The following is a 20,905-nucleotide window of genomic DNA, read 5'->3' as shown; positions in this document are numbered from 1 at the left end:
GGAAGGTGAATAAAACGTCTGGGATCCTCAGAATGATGAATACTATTTCATTATCTCTTGTTTTGTTTTTAGTACATTAGATCATTTCTCCACTAGTGACACAAATAAGTTCAAAAGTCACAAACTTAGATAGCCCTTTTGAGCTTCTAAGACTTGTGGGATTTGAATTCCTTTAAATCCGAGTGTATTCTCTAGTGTTTGTCTCAGGATCCCTCACGGAGTTTTCCCTCTTTTCTCCCATTTTGAATTCTAAAGGAGTTTTTTTAAAGGATCTTTTCTCTTTGATTCACTATTACTATATGATTTTTACTGTTGGCTCCTTTTCCTTTTATAGTGCTCTCCTAGAGTTTTTGATGTACCACTGATTCCCTCCATTTGCTGTCCTAGGAAGCAAAACCAATGTTGTGTCAGCAACATTAGTGGCTGGTCCCTTCCTTATTTTCACATTATTTTCCCCTTTTAAGGTCCCCCTCTCCCCCCCAAAAGTCCCTGGTTGACCTTTCTCTTTTGGGAGGTCTTAAAGGCTGGCTTTTAATTCTCTTTTTCCAAAACTTCTAGATGCTACTTTTCAAATCCACTTTTTGGCTACTTTACCTTTTGTTATTTTCTCTAAATAGGCAAATTCCTCTCTGTCAGGCTGAAAGATCTCCAGCCACCTTCCTTCATGGTCCATCTCCCTGCGTTCCTTGAGGTACTAGACTTTTTTTTCATGAAGCGTTGATTCCTAAGTCATCTGCCTTTTTTTGCATCATGGGGCGGCTGATGGGACATATCCACCCTCGTTATTTGTGTTCATGGGCATGCTCTCTTGAGCTGTCTCAATCCCAGCTGGTCTCCTGCTGCATATTCCAAGGATCCCAAATTTCTAGGAATCCCCAAGTATCCTAGTTCAGCTTTCTTTCTGAGTTCCCCAACAATTTTCTCTTATAAGGGCTAGACTGAGCTTCCTTTTTCTTTGTTTCATAAGGCTCAAAGTTTACCCATTCATGGATTTGGGCCTTTTCCTACTTATTTTAAGTAGTCCTTAATTGGCAAGTTTGAGCCTTATCCTTGCCCAAATGGTTCTTAAATTTCAATTTTGTATTGTTTTGGACTTTGATATAATATTGTGATATTTTAGACCTCAACAGAGATAATATAGATAGAAGGCACAGGGAATGGAGGAGGGAGTGGGTGTTTATTTCACACATGCTTGACTGTTCTTGAATCTTAACTTGAGTCAACTTGAGCAATTTCTGAAACTATTCTAAGACAAAAATATCTTATACTAAACATGTTTTTGTACTTGGTTTGCCAACATACATGAAATTTGAACATAAATTGTTAATCATAAATATTTAGAACCTAACAAAAACAATTGCAATTATACGGTTTAAATTATATATATTTTTAGAAAATGTTTAAATTATACATGGTATTACCTTACACATTTTTTAAACCATAGATTTTTATAATATATAATGGTTTCTAATATTATATATATATATATATGATTTATAATTTAATTGGATTTAGACTCTTCGGTTATTGCAACCAATAATTCACTTGCCACAAAAAAATATGGACACGTGGTGCAAAAGTGGACTCCAATTTAAATCTAATTTTGAATCTAATTGGATTTGGAATTTTTTATTCTTGTACTTAATAATTTGCTTGGTACAAAAATTAAAAATTAAATACGACACAGCTCACAACTAAACTCTAATTGAAATTCAATTGGATTTGAACTTTTTGATTTTTAAACTCAATAATTCACTTGGCACAAAATTTAAAAATTAAACAAGATACATAGCTCACAATTAAACTCTAATTGTAATTCAATTTAGATTCTAATTTGATTTTCTTTAAACTTTGGCTATTAACATATTGCGGGTGAACTGGGCCTGATGAATCGAACCGACCGCCGAGGCAAAGCCCAATACAAAGCCCAATGCCCATTGGGTAGTGTGGCCCCAATACACAATGGAGAGGTACCCCTCGGGCTTCATCACATTAGGCCCGATCACTAGCCGGGTACCGGGAATTGGTGTGACCCTCCCCGAGGGATCCTTTAGAAGGAAGGGGTCTAAACCAACCACAAAGGAGGTCTGTATGCAATCCCTAAAAGGTTGGTAACCGAGAGTTAGCGGTTTTAAAAGGAATTCACTCCTGAGCACCATCCGACGTCTGGAACAAGTTCTAAGGAAATCCTCTGAATTCATGAGGATCCCTTAGGATTCTAGGAGATATGGGAATATGTGAGGGAGTGGGAATAAAAATGATGGCCACTCCACTCATAGAGGGCTTTAAAATGAGGTCTAAGCAATGGTTGTGGGGGTTGGAAAAAATAGAGAGAGGGAAGGAGGAACGTAAGAGAAAAAGAAAAATCATTGGAAAATTAGGAGGGAGTAAGGAAGAGAGTGAGAGATAAAAGCTTGTCGAAGGCAGACCAGGCTAAGGGATAATTAACAGGTAATTTAGTCAAACTATGTGATACCATGATGAACAAATCTAGCAGTGTTTAAAAAGTAAGTTAGATTAACATCAAGCTAAGTTGATAGTATCTACCCAAAAAAGAAAAAAAAAATGGTACTTATTCCTAATAAAATAATTATTCCAATTACAAAAGAAATAGTACTTTTAGTTGGCACAAATTGGATTCTCTCGGTTGTTGCATTCCACCACATGACTATAACATTTCCTGGATAAAAAATAAAAATAAAAATATTTAATTTAAAGGAAACGCAAAGCTTACAAAAAAGTTACAGGTCAGTCCAGCTTTTTGGTTCCCAGACTACGAAGCTCCGATTTTCTCTAGAGAGAATTATTCCCATTTGATTCTCACTCTCTCTCTCTCTCTCTCACACATACGGAGCCATAGTCGGAAAAACTACAAAAAGACCAAACAGGCCCCCCCAAATCTCTCTCTCTCTCTCGAATTCCATATCCGTACCATGCCTTCCCGTAGAAGAACCCTCTTGAAGGTCATCATCCTTGGCGATAGCGGGTCTCTCTCTCTCTCTCTCTCTCTCTCTCTGATTCTCTCTCTCCTTATATATGTTTTTGTGTCTCTGTGGGTGTGAGCTTTGATTTTGGAATTCTAGGGTTTTAGTTTTTGAGAGAGATTTTGACGGATCTTTGAGATCTTACTGATTTTCACACAGATTCATATCTAACTCTTGCTTATTGGTTTGGTTCTGATCTGATTAGAGATTTTTTTTTTTAACTACAATTATTATTCTGCTTAGTTTGATCTAATTGCGTGTGTTTTACAGGGTTGGAAAGACCTCGTTGATGAACCAGTATCCTTGTGCTCTTGATTATTTTTATTACTTCTGCTATTCAAAATTTTGTTTATTTGTTAAAAATGAAGAGCAATATACATTTGATGGTTTTGCCTTGACATATTTTCTAATAGATATGTAAATAGGAAGTTTAGCAATCAATACAAGGCGACAATTGGAGCTGATTTTTTGACGAAGGAAGTGCAGTTTGAAGATAGGCTCTTCACCTTACAGGTTGACACTTAGCTGATGCTGATTATTTATGTTCTTAATTGAACAATGCAAGTTTTAATTTTCATATGCAGATGCGTTTGTTTGTTGTCGCTTGCACGCATGCGGACATAAGTATTGATTTTGAGTGTGCCTTTTAAGCGTGCATGTCTTAATTTTTGGAGGAATTTTGTGATTGTAAGCTGAAGATCTTTGCTATGACATCTATTGATTATGTTTGCATTGTCATTCTTTGCTATTTGTTCGATAAATTAGTGGGTTTAGGCCTTAGGGTTAGGAGAATTTGGGAATCTAAAGCTTAGAATTGTTGAAGAAAGAATTAGAATTATTGGGTTGTGTTGGGAATTAAATTGTAGTTTGATGGGTTATTTGATTGACTATTTGGTGGAAGAAAGTTTGTTGAAAGCTCTTGATTTAGAGTTGTGTGGGAGAAGGAAAAGAGGTAACTTATGGTGTTCAAGGGTTGTATGAACTGTACCCGTGGACAATACCACAAGAAAGTGAAGAAGAAAAGAGAGATGAAAGAGATGGAGAAAAGAGCACACAAAGGCCAACATCCCTCAACGCTCAAAACACTCAATATTTTTATTAATCAAATTCATCTACTCTCTGAGTACATTGAGCACAAAAATATGGAATGACTCTTTCTTGTGTTAGTAATATTATGACTTCTAGTTTTACTAGTTTTCTAAAACGTAATAAGGCTATATAAAAAATATATAATGACACTTTCTCGTTATATTATATGCTAGATAATAAAAAATAAACCTATGTTATCAAAGTCTTGCTGATTGAGGGTGGGAAACATAATTTACTATGAGGAGCATTAAGATCTTGACTGTCTTCAACTTTTCTATTAGAAACAGCTTAACTATGAAGATTGCATAATTCATCACTGAGAATGAAAGATGTTATTTCAATTTTGTCTACAACGTATGCACCATTGTAGATTGTTGTGTAAACATTTTCATGAAGAAATTCTACTCTCACTTTTTAAACATGTTCGTTATATTAAATTGTAGAGTGTAAAGAACTAGAAATTTCCAATAAATTGAGAATGTGATGGATTGGCTATTAATTCCCAGTCATGACTGTGTAATTTACGATCTTGATGCACTCCTATCCACGTACACTCCCGGTGTACTTGGGTCTTTTTGATTAATGATATTTCATTATTTATCAAAAAAAAATCCCAGTCATGACTGTTATGTTTGGGTTCCTCTTTCATTCATTTACAGGACAATTGGTCACTACATAATTGCTGCTCGGATTTTCATTTGATGTAAAAAAAAAATTCACGCGCTTATTATGTTCTATAATTATACTTCATATGGAGTGCAAGTTATGTCTGTGCCTTGGTTTTCCACTTGTACCATTAGATATTCTGATGGTAATCTTTTTGTGCTTCTTTAATGAAGATTAATTAAGTCTTTCTTTTGTTTTATCAGATCTGGGATACAGCTGGCCAGGAAAGATTCCAAAGCCTTGGTGTTGCCTTCTACCGTGGTGCTGATTGCTGTGTTCTTGTATATGATGTTAATTCAATGAAGTCATTTGACAACCTTAACAACTGGAGAGAAGAATTCCTTATTCAGGTTTGCCATTTGTATTTCTAAACTTTTCAGCAAGTTACTTCATTTACAAATCCCCCTGTGGCTCCTTAAATGAAAGGAAAAAAAATTGCAATTGTGGTGATGATATGAGAAACCTTCTGCAGGCAAGTCCCTCAGATCCAGAAAATTTTCCATTTGTTGTTCTAGGGAACAAGATCGATGTAGATGGTGGAAATAGTAGAGTGGTATGTCTTTCTTTGAAATTATTTCCCTCTCCACCTCTCTCATGTGACTTAGATACCATTTGTGGTCAAATTCAACATGTAGCTTTCTGTTGGTTTTCCAGGTTTCAGAGAAAAAAGCTCGAGCTTGGTGTGCATCGAAGGGAAACATTCCATACTTTGAGACCTCTGCCAAGGAAGGTATTAATGTGGAAGAAGCCTTTCAGTGCATAGCTAAGAATGCCCTGAAGAGTGGTGAAGAAGAAGAAATGTAAGTTGAAAAAAATGAATTTTCAATTTTCACATGTACGTTGCATGCGTATGAGTGCACAGGCATGCAGATGGTCTGCCTTTTGTTCTTCATACTGTTTAGGAATTTACATTTATCATATTGCTGGGCTATTTGTGTTTTTTTAATAAGTAATATAACTTCATTGAATAAAGAAAACAATACAGGAAACCAAAACATCTATTTGTAATAAGTAATAATACATGAAATGCTCACAATTAGTTTACAAGATTAGTCTAAACATCTATTAGCTATGTATTTTGTGGGCGTTAGATATTAGCTGCATGTTGATTATGTGGACTGCTGAAAGAATCCCTTTCAGCAGTCAACTGTTTCCATGATATTTACATCATCTTTGTCATGCCTAGTTATTATGATAGCTGTGGGCATTTGTAGATCCATCCTTCTTTTTGCTACTCTAGTTTTAGTATTTTACTCTTAACATAAATTGGTTACAGTGAAAATTGGTTCTGCATGATGCTCTTATTTTCATTTCAACTACCATATTAATTACTCAGCCATTAGATTTCACTGTCTCATATGATTTCTTTCAGTCAGAACAGAGATCTTTTGCAGACTGTACTTATTCCTAGGATTACGTGATTCACAAAGTTGAACATGTTAACTGCATTTGTTCCAGAATTATGACAAAGTATAATATTTCTTTCCACCAATGATCTCAAACTTAAAATGACACCTCTTTGGGTTTAAGGCCTGTAGGATGTGCAAGAAGTATCTTATGTTATGTAACAGTTCAATGCAATACTTTTCACATGTCTGTGGAACCCACTCGTGGACTCCATATACAAAAATGATGTTACATATACCTATTACACAAGTTACAACTTCGTATATATGCGACTTATCAAAATACTAATTCTTTATTTTGTCTTTGCTCTTCTGGTTGGGATTTTATGCATTATGAAGATACTTGCCAGACACCATTGATGTTGCAAGCAGCAGTCAGCAGCGGTCAACTGGTTGTGAGTGCTAAATATATTGCCTGGATTTTTTCTCAGTAAAATAAATTTATCTTTAGAAGTCCTCTAGAAACAATTCGATCCCATTAAACCATTTTATTGTTAAGTATGCTGCACTGTATATTAGTGTGTGAAACAAATTGGTCCATTTGTTGTGGTTGGATTTGGTGGTTTGTTACCTGTGTAAGTACTGCTTGAATGATCAAGTTACATTATTTATGAAGGTTATTGTTGACGGTCAAAGTTCTAAAGATGATTCCATGGCTATTCCATTCAACTATTAAAGATATTGAATTCTTGTAACAATATGTTCAAACATTGTAATGGTGTAACGGAGTGTGCATTACACCTGAAAATGGAAATTATCAAAATGTGCTCTTCTTTTTTCCATGGGGCTCCGATGAGAAGTGTTGTGAAAGATTGTGGGTCAGAAATATGGCAGCTGAATTGTACTTTGTGGGAAATTTAGCCCGTTGCCATTGAGCATATAAATGAAGGCTCCTATTGTTGCCTGACCAGGTATCTCTATGTGAGATCGTCAGGGCACCCAGCTACATTTCCACTTAATATTATAAATTTGTGATCCTTCCCCGCGGATACTTTCCAGTGGAATGGTGACTTGGACCGACTGCTGATGCGTCCAGGTAATGTTGCATTTCCAGTTCCACTGGCGTGGTAGGCTAGTTCCACATTAATAATCGCAGAGCGAGCTCCTAGTGTACCAGCTAGGTGGCCAGTGTTTAGCGATATGATCATGCCAAAGCCTCAAATTTGGGTCACAACGTTTGCTAGTTACACGAATTTTTACAATGCTAGTTACTAATTTTATGAAAAAGTTTTCTTAACAATAACTGGTATGAAATTCAGGCTGGTTTGCTCATTTAACAGTTGATGCTGCAATTTTAATTTCACCGTTTGGGTCAAATCTTTTATATATATATATATATAAAGGCAAAAACTAATCCCAAATTTTAGGGACGACACTACCAAATAGGTGCAATTCTGATCGATATTCAGGTCAGCAATGATACCAAATTGAGCGGGGAAAAAAATACACAGCAGAAAATTGAACTTTCTTCAAACAGGATTAACACCAGTATATATAAATTAAAAAAGTATGAGAGTAATCTATTTGGCACGGAACAATCATTTAACTATACAAGTTGAATTTCTTAAATACTACTGAAAAAGACCTAGCCTTACTAATAACTAACATCAGCCAAAATTCCAAAATCCTAGCTGTTAGTTACTGAAGTTTTAACCTTCTGAAAAAAATGTTTACTTAAAAAACAAGATAAGCTGGAATACGGCTTAGCAAAGGAAGATGCTAAATTGCTAATGGACAAATCTTCCTTACTATTGTAAAGGACAAGGCATCTGCTGATTTTGCAAGACAAATTGATGCTCGTCAAACAAGCAGGTGTATCACTCATATTGTTGGAGTTATGCTAATCCGTAAAACCTTGGGTACACCTACAACAAAGCATGGTAGCATTCAAACTTTCAGTTTCAGAATCAAACTTTCTGTAATACTAGCAACTTAATAGTACAAAACATAATGAGATGGGAAATCAGTAAACTATTGCCAACTGGCAACAAAAATGACCGGCTTAGACATGAGTGTATTGTACAATATATTAGCCAGAGCCTTCTTTAATAAATGAATAAATCAGTCATTAGATAAATATGTACACTAGTGCACTTGATGACAAAAACATTGGAATGAATACCAAAAATCTTCTTTCAAAAAAAAAAAAAAAAAAAAAACCAAAAATCTTCGTAATATTTGTTGACATGTTAAGTTTTGAAATAGAAACTACCATCTTAACTTGCTCTCTATCAATCTAAATAAAGCATTTGAAAATTTTTTCTAGACACCATACACTAATGACTATGCACAAATCCATATGATGTTGCTTCAAAAATTTTAATAAAATGATGTTAGCTTCAATGAAATAAGTAAAAAATATAATAGGATGCACTTCACTATCAAAGGAACTAAAATGGACCCAAATAAAACTCTGCACACTCTGTTCATCCAATCCCGCCATTACCTTCAAAGTATCTTATCAATTGTATGGACAGGTGAAAATATGATATTAATAGGATATTTAGTTCTAATTAAACTTTTCGAAATTTGCATGGTGCTCATGCTAGAGGTCTAGAAACTAGCATCTACGGGGTTCCAGTCGCTGAAAAATCAGCTCCAAGGTCAAAGGAAATCAAAAGGACATGATCTTAAATTGAATTGTTTTTGAGGTCAGGTCATATCCTGAGTTACTATGTTTGCACCTAGAATTGTCCCAGTGCTTATGGCCCTCTCTCTCTCTCTCTCTCTCTCTCTCTCTCTCTCTATATATATATATATATATATCATCAACAGAGCAAATCAGCTCATTGAACTCTCCGAATCCAAGTTCTCAACTCTTGCAAACCAATTACTGTTTGCAAGTTGGATTTAAGTTGTATTTAGCTGACCACATTTAACAATAATTAAAAAATAATAATAACAACAAAAATGGATACTCACTTGTAAAAGTTGTAGTAGTTTATCAGGGAACCAGAATGGATGAAACACTATCACATGCATTTTACTTTGTCCCAACTGAAGAAATCTTATCCTAGCTGGACGGCCGTATTGAACTTCCAGCCATTGAATTGGATGTAAATGGATTTGGAGGGGTAGGAGCCACTGTCCCCACGGGTCTTGACATTGGCGGCCTTTGGGCAGTCATGCTCATTGGGGGCCTTGCAACTGCATTTGCAAAGTTTGTAGCAATTCTATTGGTAGGTAATGATGGAGGCATTGCACCTCTAGATGAGGAAGCTGGTAAACCAAGTCGGGCTGCAATTATCTGTGCCCGCTCATGGTAAAGCCTCTGCCTTGACCTGTCCAACTGCTCCTTCACCCTCAGTACCACATTTTCCATCTCATTAAAGAAACCTAACTTGGTTTCCAACTTATGCAACTGCAACAAATGGAAACCACAAAACATAAAGTCAAAACTCCCAAAATCCACAATTAACAGCAAAATGAGAGCCTGTTTGGTTATAAGATTTACCTGCTTTTCTATCAAAAATGCAGCAAGTTGTCGGATTTGGTCTTCTTCCTGGTTTGCCAGAAGTTTTGCCTTTACTGCCGCTGCAGAGATTGCTGTAACTGCAGCACGCTTTACTCTATCAAATTTGTTATCGTCTTTTTTTGTCTCTGTAGTCTCAAGTTGGACTTTTTTACCATCTTCAATCTGTTCCTCACCTGTAAATAGATAACAAATTAGGAAATATAATCACAAATACAATACAAACTGCCAAGGATACTTGTTCATCTTTCTGCGGCCAAGGCTTGCCAGGGTGATAAAATTCTTCAATGTTTACTAAAGCATGCTTTTCATCTACTAATTTAATAGGATCTTATCCAAACTTAGTAGCAGATATTTGGATATAATTGTAAATTCTTATAATTTTTTGATAGGCTTCAAGAATCTTGATCTGCCCATTACCATAGTGTTGAATACATATTCTCCCCTACCTTTTCATTCTACTTCAAATTAGTGAGTGTTCTTTTCTAGTCCATATTGTCAAGATCTCGATTAATATTGCCAATAAGTCTACCCTTTTATGTATGCTATCACACACACACACACACAGAAATTTACTTGCTCCATTGTCGACCACTGGATTTGATGTTACTGGTAGTGAAGGTTCATTCTTTTCTGAGGGCAAAGAATCAGACGCCATAAGTACATCATTTGGTGCCTCTTTAGGTTGAGAGGGCTCTTCAACTGAATCTGTTGTAACTGGTTGCTGAGGCTCATCCTTTTCAGGGACCAGAGAATCAGATGCCATGTCTACATCTGTTGAAGCCTCAGTAGGTTGGGGAGGCTTTTCGACTGAATTGGTTCCAACTGGTTGCTCGGGCTTGTGCTTTTCTGAGGGCAGAGAATCAGACATATCTACATCTTTTGGTGCCTCCGTAGGTTGTGGTGCCTCTCTCACTGAATCTGATGAAACTGATTGCTGAAGTTCTTTCTTTTCTGCTGGCTGAGAATCAGTAATCAAATGTACATCTTTTGCAGCCTCTGCAGGTTGAGGAGTCTCTTCCACTGTCACTTCTGATTCCTTCACAGAACTCGGTGGAAGATCCACCTTGGATGTTAAATCACCTGAATCTTTCATAGTACTTTGTTGGTGGTCCTTTTGCACGTCTGAATTGCTTGTTTCATCCAAACTATGTTGTCCAGCATCCTCACAAGAAGCTATAGTATCTTGTTTCTTTGCAGCAACCACTTTTCCTGTGGATTCACTATTCAGAGTTTCGTCTGGTATAGAATCTTCAATTTTCTTATCATTTTGGTTATTAGATAAAACGCTATCATCCAACACTGAGGAAGACTTATCCTCTTTCTCATTTCTGCCTTCCAGGTTTCCATCTTCCTGAGAATCCCTGTCAACAATTTCAGCATGATAGCAAAAATCTCAATGAAATCATAAGTTACTCATAAACTTCCAAAGGAAATAAGCTCCAGATAAAGTAACACACCTCCCAGAACCAACTGGTTCTTTCTTGTCATCGGGTGGATCTTCCAAAAGAAAACAGTGCCTAGCAGCCAGCTGAATGCCAGGAGAACTTCCAGATATGGATTTTAATGAACTGTGGGCCGAAGCAATCGCAACATCAGGTCCTACAATCCGTGACAGGAACACTGCCTGTAAAAGATAGCAACCTCTAAGAAGTGTAATACAACAAGAGTAATGGAAGGCAAAATTGTGACTGGTATGTTTTACATCTTACAATGCGATTCACAAAGCAAGGTATCGAGGATATACAAAATCACATATCTAATCCATAAATATGCATCTATGTATGGTTTTGGACATCATATTCAAATTAATTCATTTATCTAAAATGTACTTGAAGTGTTAATATTGAAATATTTGTAGTACAATGAGGCATTATACATTTTTTTTTTTTTGATAAGTACAATGAGGCAGTATACATGGGTTATGGACCAGAAAGATTACTAGCATATCATTGAAATTCCCTCCAAAGGCACCCTAAGAGATGACCTTAATTTTCTGCAGATATGATAACCATTCAACTTACCAATGCCATGGCAGGATTTCCCACTTCAGCAAACGAAAGTGGGTTATCAGGTGCTTGAGGATAACCAACAGCTTCAAATGCTTCCTTAAGAGCCTTCAGTGCCCACTTTTCACCATCATCCTGATCAACTTTCACATCACTGGCATCTTCTGGTTTTGAAGTTTCCTGACCAACTTTTACTTCACTTGCATCTTCTGGTCTTGAAGTTTCCTCACCAACCTTCACTTCACTTTTATCTTCTGTATTTGAAGTTTCCATTGGGGAAGTTAGGGGCTGACCCTCACTAGCATCAGTCTTACTTTCCTTTGTTTCAGGGGCATCTTTAGAGATAGATGAATCATTATTGGTGGAAGCTGGGTCTACGTTTTCTTTGGAACTGGCATCAATATCATCATCACAATCAAGAAATGTATCCTCAATTGGCATTTGAAGAAAATGCAATATACATTGAGCTTTTGTCTTTGTGGCAACATGCTCTGCAATCTCATTCCAGTTCTCTTTATAAAGTTCTAGTGCTTCTAGGAGAAGGAGGGTTTCTTGATCAGTCCATTTCCCACCACTTACCCCTGGAACTTCAGCAGGCTCCATGAGAATAAAATCCGATGAGGACATGCCAGTACCAAATTTTCTATTATTAAAGCAATCAGTACATAGATCAAAATCTGCCTGTCAAAGATGAACGTGATCAGTACAAATAGCACACATTATAGGGAAACTAATATTTAGCAAAATTAAATAAGTACGACAAATCAACATCAAATCTCTCTTTATCAAACATATATGACTAATTTTGTGGCCATTCCATGAAAATCATCCTAAAAGAAATTTACATCAACTGGTTTGTTACTATTACACAGCAGATTCAAGGCATTGCATTGTGTTCAAAAATCACAATTGGAACACAACCTTTTTCTCCGGTTCTCTATATATATAATAATAATAACTTCTACCGAAAAAGAAGGAATTACAATGAGTAAAGAGTTTACACTTGAAAAGAAACTATTTGGAATCTACAGTCAAATGCATATTGCTACATCTAAGAGTGTGATACCACTAATATAAAGACCTCCAAAATGACAATTTAAGGTTAGCTCAATAATTGAAGATTCCAAGCCATTAAAATTGTTGTTTTTAAGTTATTCTCCTGCTCTTATTTACCCAAGGCTTTTGATTTTTGTCTCCAGAACATTGGGCTGTAGTCAAATTTGTTGGGATCTCTTGGATTTACAAGAAAGAGTAGAATCAATGATTGATTTTGGTTTATGCTTTGAGTCTTTGACTACTTTGGAGATAGAATGAGATTTTAGAAACTTCTGAAGTATGGGACCAAATTCTAATTTAAAGTTCCAAGGGGGAAAAAGTGCAAAACCTAACCATGTAAATAAAAAAAAATTAAAGAAAATTTTCAAAATGACATTTGTGACTTTTTAATGCTAAATCATGAGGGGGTGTTGCTATGATACATTCAAAACGTCAATCAACTCAAGCAAGACTCAAAGATCATCAACGCAAAACTTTAGATGAAATTTTGGGACAAAAACTCTCTGAATGGGTGTTAAGGTGAATAAAGGGTTATAGTAAATATGTAGGCTTCTCCATTGTGGGTTTTGAAGAGCAACCTTGGCTTTGTTTGAGACTGAGGAAAATTTTTAAAAATCCCAAGCTGAGAAAGGCGTGAGAGGAGTGGCTACTGGGTAACACATGTACAAAAGGAACGAGGGAATTGAGGAATCTGAACTCATCCATCAATTATGATGCTTGAAGACCTGATAGTAGCCAAAGGGCAAAAGTAACACAGGGTTGGGGGCTAGTAACTTACCTTGCCCTCCACCCTTTTGCCAGTTTCACTAATGAAAATGGAGATTGACAAATAACACTTTGACCATGGGGAAAGATATTCCCAATGATGCTCCACTCATTGTCTTGGAATTTGAGGGATTTAAACAACCCCAATAAACTATGGTGGTGAAGAACCTGGTGGAGGTGTGATGTAGTGTCTTTGCTGGAAACTAAAATAGATGAGACTAATGGGAGTAATGTAAGAAGTATTTGGGCAAGCCCTTTGGTTGATTGGGTAGCTTTAGAGTTTAGATGCTGTTAATACAGAAGGAGGGATTCTTATTTTTTGGGATAAAATGGTGGTGGAAAAGGTTGAAGTACTTTCAAGTATCAATGGTGTAACATTGTAGATGGTTTTAAGCGGGTGTTTGGTGGGGTTTATGGTCCTAATGGTGAAAGGTTGAGAAGAATTTTGAAGGAAGAGGTAGGGAGCTAACGGGAAACTTTACCATCAACCCCTTTTGAAGACATGTAAGAGGAGAGCCAGGGAGCTAATAGAGATCTATGCTAATGTTTATTTGCTGCTAGATCAGTTTTACTTAAGTTTTACTAGAATGTGGGTAATCAGGTAACTTCCACTTTTTCTGTAATGGGCTACATTCTGCTGTATCAAAAGCCAATGAGTCTTATTTTGTGTTCTAACTTCTAAGCTTTTCTCTATTTGATTTAGAAGTTCTTAAGTACTTATTTCTTTGTGATTAGTAGTTGTAATTGTTCTAGGAAAAGGATATTTAGTAATCCTAAACTTTCTAGAAATTGGTTATTAGGAGTCCTTTGTAGGAAAGGATTTAGCAATTGACTTTATAAATACTTTTTTTTTTTATAAGTAATTGACTTTATAAATACTTTATTGCAGCCAATAACATTCAGAGAGATTGAATTTATTAAAATTTCAATAGTTTATTTTAAGCTTTGAAGGTGTGATTGTCGAAAAATAAAAAAGTCTCTGAAGGTGCGATTGCCCTCTCATTCAAGATCCAATCTTACTATTACTTAAACTATCAAAACCCTTATACATCAAACCCTATTAAAAAACCCTTAAAAATCTCATTAAAACCCCCAATTTAGTATTGATTTCTTAAAGATCCTACATCAAAATTGATATCAAAGCCCATTAAAACTTCTGTTCTACAGTTTTTTCTTGGTAATTTACACACACACCCAATGGGTCTTGAACCCACAACCTCAACCTTTACCTTTTTTAAGATATATTTTATTACAGAATGGAAATGGTATTAGTGAAACTGTGAAACTGTGAAACCCATGCTCAAGACCAATCAAATAAAGAACCAATAAACATAGTAACAAAGCACATCCTCAAATGCATGGTGATTTCACACCTGCCAAATTTTCCACATCAAACATAATAGAACTGATTTCCAAGCGTCCGACAAATGCTTACTGACCAATTTCTCCAACTAAACAACAGGTCAATGACTTGCTTTTGTAACACCCATTGAATCCCAAAAGATCTGAAGGGAAAACTCCACAAATCAAAAGAAATAGGGCAGTGTAATAACAAATGATCCACCGTCTCCACTACACCACCCTACTAACGTATTACCATGCTTAATGATATTATCACAAGTGAGAATCTTACCCCAGGCCGCAGTCAGACAAAGAAAGAGACCCGTCGTGGGGCCTTAACACTCCAAATACTCTTCCAGGGGAATGCCAATGCACATGGCCCCTTAATACGTTATAGAATGAATTAACGCCAAATTCTCCATTCCTTTTCAATCGCCAACACATTTTGTCACACCCTTCCCTAAGTGGGATTTTGGATTCAAGAAGGTTGAGAAAGGAAGCTGCCAAATGTAACTCCCAGTCATTGAAATCTAAAAAAAAAAAAAATCTCATATCTAAAAAAAAAAAAAATCTCATATCTAAAAAAAAAAAAAATCTCATATCAAACATAATAGAACTGATTTCCAAGCGTCCGCCAATGCTTACTGACCAATTTCTCCAACTAAACAACAGGTCAATGACTTGCTTTTGTAACACCCATTGAATCCCAAAAGATCTGAAGGGAAAACTCCACAAATCAAAAGAAATAGGGCAGTGTAATAACAAATGATCCACCGTCTCCACTACACCACCCTACTAACGTATTACCATGCTTAATGATATTATCACAAGTGAGAATCTTACCCCAGGCCGCAGTCAGACAAAGAAAGAGACCCGTCGTGGGGCCTTAACACTCCAAATACTCTTCCAGGGGAATGCCAATGCACATGGCCCCTTAATGCGTTATAGAATGAATTAACGCCAAATTCTCCATTCCTTTTCAATCGCCAACACATTTTGTCACACCCTTCCCTAAGTGGGATTTTGGATTCAAGAAGGTTGAGAAAGGAAGCTGCCAAATGTAACTCCCAGTCATTGAAATCTAAAAAAAAAAATATATATCATATCTAAATTCCTCCTTCCCCCCACATTTTTCCTTATCAACATGGATCCCACCAACTCTTCTTTAGAAAAAGAGCAGTCATAAAAGACTGGATAAACCAACCTCAAAGGCTGATCGCCACACCAACTGGCATGCTAAAACCGAACCCGACTACCATCACTGACATTGAATTGAGTCTACTGTAAGAACCTATCTAACCCCATCCTAATGTTCTTCCATAAAGTACAACCCTGAATTCCACGAAAAGATTTCGTACTCCATCCACCCCAATCCTCACTGTACTTCAAACTACTGCACGCCTCCAAAAGCACCTCTCCTCCATCCCAAAACACCATAGCCATCTTCCCAAAATAGCTTGGCTACAATAGGAGTGCAAACTGTATCCCAGCCCACCAAATGATGGTTGAATTCTTCTGCCCCAGCTGGGACCATCTCAATCCTGCTCAGATTTACCTTTAGACCTATCACTGCTTCAAAGCAAGTCAGCACCATTTTCACAAAAAGAATTTTTTCAAGATTGGCACTTGGCATCACAAAACAAAATTGTGTCATCAGCAAATAAGATATGAGAGACACACCTTTCTGGCGTGGTAGTACCTATTCTAAAGCCCTTAATGAAGCCTCCTACTTAGAAAACCCATTGCCAAAATGAATAGTAAAGAGGGACCTCGCCCTTTACCTAGAACTTATAAGAGGTGCCAATGAGCTAGACCTCATTGGCAAGATTTCTGTTCTACATGAATGAGTTTAAACTTCATCTAGTGGATTGGATTATTAATAGAAAAATGGGGGATTGGGGGTGAAGAAATTAAATCACTTTCAACCAAGCCCTTTTGGATAAATGGACATAGCATTTAGGGAGGAACAAACTCATCTGTGGAGACAGGTTATTGCTCTAAAGTATGGGAAGGATTGGCGTCAATGCCATCAATCGACAAAGGCACCCACAGTTGTAGCTTATAGAGGATCATACAGATGGGTTGGGACAGGTTTTTGGATCATGTGCAATTTGAGGTAGGGGATGGGAACCATGAAAGGCCCCTGGAGACTTAAATTATTGGGAATTGGGATCAGTACTCTTTGTTTGATATTTTGGTGTTCTAAGGCTCCAAAACGGGTTGCAATTTTTGTGTGGACAACTTAGTGGAAAATTGTGACATGTGAAGTGAGAAATTGCCCTAGTTGACTGGTGTTGCATGTGTATGTGCAGTAGCAAGACAGTGATCATTTGCTGTTGCATTGTGATATTGCATATGCATTGAAGTCCTTTGTCTTCTATATGCTTGGGGTTCAATGGGAATTTCCGAGGAATGTTGTTGACCTTTTGGCTGGTTGGAGAAATTGGTTTTGTAAAAACTATCCTCTATTGTTTGGAATTTAACCTAATTATGTCTGTTGTGGACACTGTAGAGAGAAGAGAAATCATCGCACAGTTTAAGGCTGAAAGCCTTGGCGGTGCATTTGGAGAAGTTTTTCACTGGTTAACAAAGGCTCTAGTGACAATCATTCTTTTTTTTTTGGCAATAAAATTTTATTGAAAAAAGAAGAGAAAATACAGAGGGAAAAAACACAGGCTGTGTGCTAGAAAGCATCAGGGGAAAAAACTAAGAAACAATGAAAGTACAAAAATCAAGCATGTTGGGTAAAGAAATAAAAGTAAAAACACCCGTAGCATTTGCCCAATCAAACAAAGTCTGAAAAAAGAGAAGCTTCAACTCATGAATCGATCTTTCATTCCCGTCAAAGGTATGTGTATTCCTTTCCTTAATCCCTCCAAAGGACCCACATAAAACAATGAGGGATCATTCTCCAAAGCACCTAGATTTGAATTTGTTGAACCTGTTTGACCAACTTGCCAAAAGTTCCACGACACTACGTGGCATTACCAAATGAACCCCAAATAGTGAACACACCATATTCCACAACTCTTGAGATACTGGGCAGTGTAGGAGTAAGTGGTCAGTGATCACCCCATTCCTCTTGCACATACAACACCAATCCACCACCACCACGTTTCAACTCCTTAAATTATCAATGGTTAAAATTTTTCCCAGAGCCGCTGCCCAAATAAGAAACTAACCTTTGGAGGCATTTTTGGTTTCCACAACAGTTTCCATAGAAAAGAATCTGGATTTGGGGGTTGTAAGGCCCTGTAATAAGAAAGAACATCAAAAACACCCCTAGTAGAGAGTGTCCAACAAATTTTATCCAACCCATTCCTTCTCCAAGATCCAGAATAAATACAGTCCATAAATGATGCAACCAACTCCAGCTCCCAATCTTGAACCGGTCGAGTAAATCTGATATTCCAAAGGGAGTTTGCCTCTGAGAACAACAACAACTCAGCCACTGAAGCATCCTTGTTACTAGCAATATTGTAAAGTTGTAGGAAGATATTTTTCAAAGGAAGCCCCTCACACCATGGATCACGCCAAAATTTAATACAAGAACCATCCCCCACCTTAAAGATGACATAAGGTTAAAAGTCATCCCACCCCTTTTCTGATATAATTCCATAAACCAACCCCGTAAGGCCCCTGCACTCATTTTGTTGTAGATTTTAATAATTCTCTCTCAGTTAAACATTTTTCTTGTAATTCTTTAGACTACCTCATGTACAATCTTGTGTACATAAGCACTTTTTTTTTCATCAACAAAACTTTATTACTTATGGAAAACAAGATTCTAGTTTAGTTTACCCTATGGATATCACCAACTCAACAATAAATATATAAAGAGGTTCTATTTATCAAAAATAAATATATAAAAAGGTTCTGAAATTGAAAAAAAAAAATGCATCTTCAACCCAACTAGATAGCAAGTTATGGCAGCATCACACAGAATAGAAACTCAAACACAAATGAGGATCTAGTTCAGCAATTTGTTTTCTCTGTAACCAGCATACACACTTTTTTTTTTCATCAACAAAACTTTATTACTTATGGAAAACAAGATTCTAGTTTAGTTTACCCTATTAATACCACCAACGCAACAATAAATATATAAAAGGTTCTGAAATTGAAAAAAAAAAAATGCATCATCAATCCAACTAGATAGCAAGCTATGGCAGCATCACACAGAATTGAAACTCGAAAACAAATGAGGATCTAGTTCAGCAATTTGTTTTCTCTGTAACTAGCATACCATGTAATTCAATATGCAAACACTGAACTGTTGTGGAAGTACAAACCTGCTTCTGGCAATGGTAGCGCTTGCGAGAGCAATCAGCAGAACAAGAGTTGCAATGGTACTCAACTGCTGGGCCCTCAGCCCTTGCCAACTCTTCTGCAATTGCAGACTCTGGAAAAAGCCCAGAAGGCATAGCTGGAGTTGTCAGATTGGTCTTCGGAACAACACTCACACATGATTCCAGTGTTCCAAAGCGATACAATTTTTCAACCAAGGAATCCATGTTTTTAGCTGATCCATCATCATCAGCAGTCGGCACAACAGAATCTGTCGGGAGAAAAGGTTGGAAGTTAATCAAACCCCAGTAGTCCAAAAACTCCATCACCTCTTGCCTTGCATCCGAGTCTCCAACTTCAAGCTCTGATAAGTCCTTCAATTCAATTTGTGTGCTCGGACTTGAATGGAATTTCTTCAAAATCCAATTTCGTATCTCCAAATACATATCAGGAGTTCGAGTCTCAGACTTTTCATTAAAGAAAGAAGGCATCATGCGCTCCTCGATAGGGTGAACTTTTGTCCACGAAAACCAACCTGAAAGCCAAAAAGGAGGAAGTGCACTAATTAACAACAGAATTGATTCTCCCTCTCATGACCAAACTTGAACCTGCTTTAAATCACACAATCTCAACATATTTCCATCTTTACCTCTTATTCAGATCCCGAAATCAAAATAAATAAATAAATAATTAACTATACACACTTGAGAAAGGAATTCATTATAATTTCTTGTTCCAAATATCCCAGAATTATAACTTTCAAAAGCCCAAAAGACAAATTTGAACTTATAAATTGGCCAAATGCAGTCTCACTGAGACAAAATCATGAAATTCTAAACTTCATTTTCTTTTCCTTCCCTGACATTTGTAGGCAACCAATCAGTGTACAAGCAACTCTTTTATAAAAACTACTTAATTAGAGCCTAGCATTAGCATTTCAATAACAAATTTTCCGAGAAATTGAAACAATTGCATAACTAAGGTGCATTTCTTCACTTTATCACAATTCAAAATATACACACAATTTAAAATGTACATTTTCCTCTATATTCATCTATTTTCTCAGCGGCCAAACCACGAAAACGTAAACAAATTAGGGTTTGGAACTGAAACTCACCGCAATGACTGGGAATCACATGAGCATTTGTGCCACGAGATCTGATAGCTTCGAACTCAGCTTCCATCGATGTCTCCAAAGCTTCCAACTCAATCTCTTTACGCCGCTCCATCGCTTCAGCCTGAGCCGCCAACGCCAGCTCCTTCGTCTTCTCCGCACCAAAACCACCTCTCCCCACGGCCGCCCCGGCCGACGAAGCCGATGAGGCGGAACCGAGGTTGCTAGGGCCTTGTCGCGCCCTAGTCAACGGGCCATTGTGGATCGGAGAGTGGTGGTGGTGAGAGTGAGAGAGCAACGCCTTCTCACGAGTCACGCGCTTCGACGGCGTCGACGAAGAGGGAGAGTTCGACGCGCCTCCACCACTGAGATTGCTGGCTTTTCGTTTCTGTGCTCCGGCTCGCCGCCGCGAAGAGGAGGTCGGCTCAGCTGAAGCCGGCGAATCGGCTGCCCCGGCCGCCGGTTGCGTACCGGCTTCGCGGCGTTTCTCTTCCATTGAGGGATTTTGTTTGTTTTTGGAGTTTTGGATTTGGAAGAGTAGTGTGATTCGGTGAGTGACTGTGTGTTTGTTTTGTATTACACCATTTCTGTAAAACTGTTACTTCCAGGGATTATTTTATTGTTTCCAAGGAAGATTGAAAGAGTTTTATTGGGTTATCCACGGAGTGATTGGTGTGGAGATTGGAGAAATTAGATTGGTTTGTAGCAATAATATT

General features: G+C 37.2%; 2 protein-coding genes across 2 annotated transcripts; one reads left to right on the top strand and one right to left on the bottom strand.

Annotated features, from left to right (window-relative positions):
* The first annotated feature begins 2,703 nt into the window (after positions 1–2,703).
* LOC142643653 (ras-related protein Rab7) lies at positions 2,704–6,788 on the top strand. The gene is made up of 7 exons (XM_075818351.1): positions 2,704–2,986; positions 3,255–3,281; positions 3,398–3,497; positions 4,943–5,089; positions 5,212–5,292; positions 5,394–5,539; positions 6,485–6,788. The coding sequence occupies exons 1-7, from the start codon at positions 2,934–2,936 to the stop codon at positions 6,549–6,551; spliced, it is 621 nt and encodes a 206-aa protein (XP_075674466.1). The 5' UTR covers positions 2,704–2,933; the 3' UTR covers positions 6,552–6,788.
* Positions 6,789–7,609: 821 nt separating this feature from the next.
* LOC142643652 (SWI/SNF complex subunit SWI3D) lies at positions 7,610–20,905 on the bottom strand. Its single transcript, XM_075818350.1, has 8 exons — positions 20,193–20,905; positions 19,081–19,610; positions 11,642–12,307; positions 11,078–11,244; positions 10,194–10,981; positions 9,600–9,793; positions 9,068–9,506; positions 7,610–8,010 (listed from the first exon to the last, which is right to left on the bottom strand). The coding sequence occupies exons 1-7, from the start codon at positions 20,683–20,685 to the stop codon at positions 9,159–9,161; spliced, it is 3,186 nt and encodes a 1,061-aa protein (XP_075674465.1). The 5' UTR covers positions 20,686–20,905; the 3' UTR covers positions 7,610–8,010; positions 9,068–9,158.

This window comes from Castanea sativa, chromosome 7, assembly GCF_040712315.1.
Source record: "Castanea sativa cultivar Marrone di Chiusa Pesio chromosome 7, ASM4071231v1".
Lineage (NCBI taxonomy): Eukaryota > Viridiplantae > Streptophyta > Magnoliopsida > Fagales > Fagaceae > Castanea > Castanea sativa.
This window is presented reverse-complemented; position numbering and strand designations above follow the sequence as displayed.